General features: G+C 43.5%; 1 protein-coding gene across 1 annotated transcript; it reads right to left on the bottom strand.

Annotated features, from left to right (window-relative positions):
* Window positions 1-2,098: 2,098 nt before the first annotated feature.
* LOC140354296 (histone H2A, embryonic-like) lies at window positions 2,099-2,548 on the bottom strand. Its single transcript, XM_072439251.1, has one exon. It carries the CDS (start codon window positions 2,546-2,548, stop codon window positions 2,099-2,101), a length of 450 nt encoding a protein of 149 aa, XP_072295352.1.
* Window positions 2,549-5,894: the final 3,346 nt, after the last annotated feature.

The following is a 5,894-nucleotide window of genomic DNA, read 5'->3' as shown; positions in this document are numbered from 1 at the left end:
GTCCCTTCTCTAATCTTCTCAAACGCTGAATGCATACGCTCAGGTTACATTTCTCCTACGCTAACCTAACAATCAAGCACATGTTCCCGCTTGCCGCCTTCGGGTTCCTCCAGTGTCATTTGCTTCTTCAAGCTAATTTCGACCCATCCATTCATTCTACGTTTGGACCTTGTTGAGTGCCTGCGTGATGTCACGCAGGCACTATATGTTCTTGTATTGTGAGTGTTTTTATTATATTTTCCATGATTTTCCATTTAGCCAGTTTCAACTCCTAACGCTTCAACCGATTTCAACATGTTATACCTCATTGTGATCGCTTTCGCAGTAGTCCATCCATCCAGCCATCCATTTTCTACCGCTTGTTCCCTTTCGGGGTCGCGGGTGACTGGAGCCTATCCCAGTGACTTCGGGCCTTTGGCGGGGTACATCCTGGACAGTGGCCAACTTGTCGCAGGGCCTCGCTTTCGCAGTAGTACGTGTGCTATTACTTTTGACATTTGAACAACTTGTACGTTTTGCAGAATCTTCAAAAGTATTAGTACTTTTTCCCCATTTAAATGAATTTGGGCATTATGAGTGTCTGCGGAATTCTTTAGACTTTATTCTTTAGAATTTTGTGACGGAGCCAGTCGAGCGAGAAAGAGAGAGAGAGAGAGAGGGGGAGAGGGAGAAATGGAGGGAGAGGGAGAGAGGAGGGAGGGAGGAATGGAAAATATAATAATAAAAAAATTGTGACATCACTCACAATACAAGAACATATAGTGCCTGCGTGACATCACGCGCAGACACTATATGTTCTTGTATTGGGAGAGAGGGAGGGAGAGAGAGAGAGAGAGAGGGGGGAGATGGGAGAGGGAGAGACGCAGACACTCCAGCCATTGCAGATTTTCTAGTTCCAAACACTCCTTTATTAATTCCGCTTGGACTTCCTTTCCCTTTTTGAACCCGACTGAATCTATTGCCTCACGCCGGGCCTTCAATTCAATGCCGACGATTCCATCTTCCTGATTGAGTTGTTTAATGCTCACTTTCGCCAGACCCTTCTCTGGCATATCATCAGGACACTATTCCATTCAATCTTTTTCATTGGTGCTGCTTCCTCCGCAGCCAAGAGTGGCATTTTATACAGTCCCCGTTTGGCGGCCCTATTACTACTTATGTCACAACAACAGTAGCGCTCTCAACCTTTCTTTACTCATTCCTTTGGGGGTCCCTAACGGGCTGGGTAGATTGCCAAGATGGATCTCCCACCCTGATGGCCATCAGGGATTACCAGCATCCATCTCACATCAATAAATAAGAGTTTTTCACATATCTTGTGGTTGCGTGGTCCTTGCTTATCGCCACCTACTGTAATTGTACGTCTTAAACTTAAGAATTAAGTCTAAAGAAAAAAGTCTCAAGACTTTATTCTTTAGACTTTAAACTAAGTAGATGGAGGTAAATGCACCTTTGCAGTTGTTGTTGTTGTTGTTTTATGGCGGTTGGCATCCAAGTGTTGCATTACCGCCAGACTTTATTCCTCAGACTTTGTCGTAGTCCTCAGACTGTAGTCCTCAGACTCTGTCGTAGTCCGTAAAAGTACTCCTTCCATTGCTTGTCAGCCCCCATTAAAAGCAACTAAAACGACTTTATTCTTTAGAAAGGGCTAAAAAAAATACAATTGTTGCATAGGGTGCTTTATGATGTAATGCATTCCATTCCGCTTGTGCTCTGAACAGAATGGAATGCATGTGACATCATAAAGCACCCATGAACTGAAATAACAGCAAACAAGCACAGAATGGTCGGCGCTAGTTCATATAGGGAATCGGGACATAAGTGATTGAATCAAACATGGCAGCGACCGAGGCTGGTCCCGCTGATAAAGCTCAGGCAATAATTTTCTCTCTTGGGTCCAAATCCGATCTCTTGGGTCCAAATCCGAAGTGTACCCTAACCCTAATCCAGTGTCTGAAGCGTATCTAGGGCCGCCATATAATTATTGTCGTTTAAGATAGTGATTTGGGCCGCCATATTGGATTCTGTAACTTCCATCCCAATAACTTCCGTCCCGATTCCCTATATGAACTAGTGCCATCCAACACAGAACACAGTTCTACAGAGAGTCTTTTGTAGAACTGCCTTTTGTAGAACTGAGTTTGGCTCTGGCTTTGGTCTTAGCAGTTTTCTTGGGCAGGATCATGGCCTGGATGTTGGGAATCACTCCTCCCTGGGCGATTGTCACTCCTCCCAGCAGCTTATTGAGCTCCTCGTCACTGCGGATGACCAGTTGCAGGTGGCGGGGGCTGATCCTGGTCTTCTTGTTGTCCCTGGCGGCGTTGCCAGCCAACTCCAGGATCTCGACGGTCAGGTACTCGAGCACTGCGGCCAGATACACGGGGGCTCCTGTTCCAATGCGATTGGCGTAGTTGCCCTTCTTCAGCAGCCTGTGCACACGACCCACAGGGAAATTCAGCCCGGCTCTGGAGGAGCGGCTCGTGGTCCTAGATCTGGCCTTAACTTTGGCCTTAGCTCTCCTAGAACTTCTTTTCGAGCGTCCAGACATCTTTATTATTTTGTTGTTTCTTCTTCTTTGGTGGTGGTGTTGTTGTTGTTGTTTTATGGGGGTTGGTATCCAAGTGTTACATTCTTATTCCCTGATCTGATTGATCGATGTTGTTGTTGTTGTTGTTTTATGGCGGTTGGCATCCAATTGTTGCATTACCGCCAGACTTTATTCCTCAGACTTTTCGTCCTGATTGATCGATGTTGTTGTTGTTGTTGTTGATTTATGGCGGTTGGCATCCAAGTGTTGCATTACCGCCAGACATTATTCCTCAGACTTTGTCGTATACCGAATCGCTCAGCGGACTAATACTGCTGCATATATAATGTTCTTCAAAGCACAAGACGTGCTTACATTAAAGTTGAATGGAATGCATGTGACATCATACAGCACCCGATCATCTTCTTTTGTGCTTTATGGCGGTTGGCATCCAAGTAACCACGCCAAAGAAGAAGAAAAAGAAGAGTCAGCTCTGGAATAATGTCTAAAGAATGGCGCTAATGTAACACTTGGATACCAACCCCCATAAAACACCAAAGAAGAAGAGGAAGAAGAAGAAGTGTTACATTACCGCCATCCACTGTAGCTGTACGTCTCAGACTTTATATGACACTAAATGTTCTTGTATTAGGACTGTAGGATTTTTGACGCATTTCAACTCCTTAAGACTTTCACTGATTTCAACAAGTTATACCTCTTTACAATCGCTTTCACCGTCTTATTGCTGCTGTTGCTTTTGACATTTGTACATTTTGAACTTTTTTCAGTATTTGCTTATTTGTTCAACTCCTTAACACTTTCACCAATTTCAACAAGCTATACATGAGCAAATGTTATTTGTCAATTAAATCAGACTTTTTATCTTAACACTTATATTATAATTCTCTTGAATATCAGACCTTTACAACATGATACATGTATATTTATAGATGGGTATAACAATTCATCATTATACGTAAATAGACCATTTCAAGAGGAAATATTCCAAAAGTGACTGTTCTCAGTCTTTCACGCTGCTGTCGGCGTGCTCACTCCCGACGACAAAGCCTCATGCCGATGTCACAACGGTGGAGAGGCGCTAGCCCGTATTCAGGAAATAATGCAGAAGCAAGAGACTTTTTTGGTGACGTGCACCAATGAGCACGCTCCACTGGCTTCAATGGGCGACCATCTTGCCCTCTGGGGGCTTGGTCAGGACACCAGCACTCAGCTGATGAAGCGTGATGCGGGATTATAAACAGCCTTTAGAGTACTTATCCATTACCATTCATAATGATTAGTGTTTGAGGAAAAGAGCACACATCAGCACCTCTGCACTTAAGTCTGCCCAAACTCTTTCCACAATCAACTAAACTGTGGCTCACTATTTTCTCCTCACTCATGAGTTTGTAAATAGGTGTGGATAGAGATCAGGCCGATGTGCCGATGTGGGGAGTTCAAGTGGAGGAGGTGCTGCAAAAGCGGGGGCGGAGGGTGTAAATGATTTCACTGTGTGAAGGGTACTTTTATTTCAAACTAAATATTATTCAAGTAGGAGTAAATTATGGCGTAAGAAAACTACTTCCAGTATTTGGGGGGTCCTCGTTTCAACTCCCAAGTGGTGTGTAGGCTTTCTGTGTGTAGTTTGCATGTTCTGCCTGTGTTTGTATAGGTTTCCTCCGGAAGTAACACTAAATTCCTTTTCAGCACTGTAGCTAGGCTAACAAACTGTCACAGTGCAGTAGAGCCCTCAATCCCAGCTACACTTAGCTCTGATGATTTCCTCCTATTTTTTAATAATAAAATAAAAACAATCAGAGATAAATTAGATGAAATTACCCCCGCTATTAGCCCTGAACTAGCCCAAGCTGTAAAACTAATGTCCCATATAAATCCACCTGTAAACTTAGAAAGGTTCACAGCTGTTGATCAAGCAGAGATAACTTCAGCCATTATGTCCTCTAAAAGCTCAACTTGTGTCCTAGACCCCATTCCAAGCAGACTCCTCAAAGACATTCTTCCCCTAATTATAGACCCTATTCTTAATATAATAAATACTTCACTCGAAAGTGGCTATGTTCCACAGTCCTTCAAACATGCAGTCATTAAACCTCTTCTGAAAAAGCCTAATCTAGATCCCGACCTATTGGTAAACTACAGACCTATTTCAAATCTTCCCTTCGTCTCTAAAATCCTTGAAAAAGTTGTAGTAAAACAGCTTTGTCGCCACCTGCAGGACAATAACTTATTTGAAGTTTTCCAGTCAGGGTTCAGAGCCCACCACAGCAGGGTTCAGAGCCCACCACAGCACTGAAACTGCACTAGTTAAAGTCACAAATGATTTGTTATTAGCCGCTGACGATGGACTGGTCTCAGTCCTGGTTCTGTTGGACCTCAGCGCAGCGTTTGACACCATCGACCACAACATTCTACTGCAGAGGTTAGAATGTGATGTAGGTGTTGGAGGAACAGCCCTCAGCTGGTTTAAATCCTATCTATCTGATAGGTTCCAATTTGTTAATGTAAACCAGAGCTCCTCACCAAGCTCTAAAGTAATTTACGGTGTGCCACAGGGTTCGGTACTCGGTCCAATTCTGTTTACTCTTTATATGCTACCATTAGGCAACATTATCAGAAAGCATGACATTAACTTCCACTGCTATGCAGATGACACTCAGCTGTATTTATCAATGAAACCTGATCAGAGCGATCAAGTAGACAGACTTAGTGCTTGTGTGAAGGAGATAAAAACCTGGATGACACTAAACTACCTGCTTCTTAACCCTGAAAAAACCGAGGTCATTGTGCTTGGCCCTAAGCATCTACGAGACGCTCTATCTGAGCAGATAGTCACACTGGACAATGTCAGTGTAGCCTCCAGTTCTACTGTAAGAAACCTTGGAGTCTTATTTGACCAGGAGCTCTCATTTAAAGCTCATATAAATCAAGCTTGTAAAACAGCCTATTTCCATTTGCGCAACATCGCCAAAATCAGAAGAATCCTGCCTAAAAGTGATGCTGAAAAACTTATCCATGCATTTGTAACGACTAGATTAGACTACTGTAACTCCCTGCTTGCAGCGTGTCCTAAAAGCTCCATAAAAAGCTTTCAACTGGTTCAAAATGCAGCAGCAAGATTACTAACAGGAACAAAAAGAAGAGAGCACATTACGCCAGTGCTGAAGTCTCTTCACTGGCTCCCCGTCGAGTCTAGAATCAAATTCAAAATTCTACTCTTGACCTACAAAGCCATAAATGACATGGCCCCATCCTACCTCAAAGATGCTATAGAACCATATCATCCAAACAGAGCTCTTCGCTCTCAGAATGCTGGCCTTCTGGTGGTGCCAAGAGTCTCTAAAAGTAC

Source organism: Eucyclogobius newberryi, unplaced genomic scaffold (genome assembly GCF_026437365.1).
Source record: "Eucyclogobius newberryi isolate DKJ021-1_F unplaced genomic scaffold, fEucNew1.0.hap1 SCAF_9, whole genome shotgun sequence".
Lineage (NCBI taxonomy): Eukaryota > Metazoa > Chordata > Actinopteri > Gobiiformes > Gobiidae > Eucyclogobius > Eucyclogobius newberryi.
The sequence above is the reverse complement of the archived record's forward strand: the minus strand, read 5'-3'. Positions and strand labels throughout refer to the sequence as shown.

What these genes read in the sequence shown, in the direction of transcription:
- LOC140354296 (XM_072439251.1), bottom strand. Translation starts at nt 2,548, where the DNA reads ATGTCTGGACGCTCGAAAAGAAGTTCTAGGAGAGCTAAGGCCAAAGTT.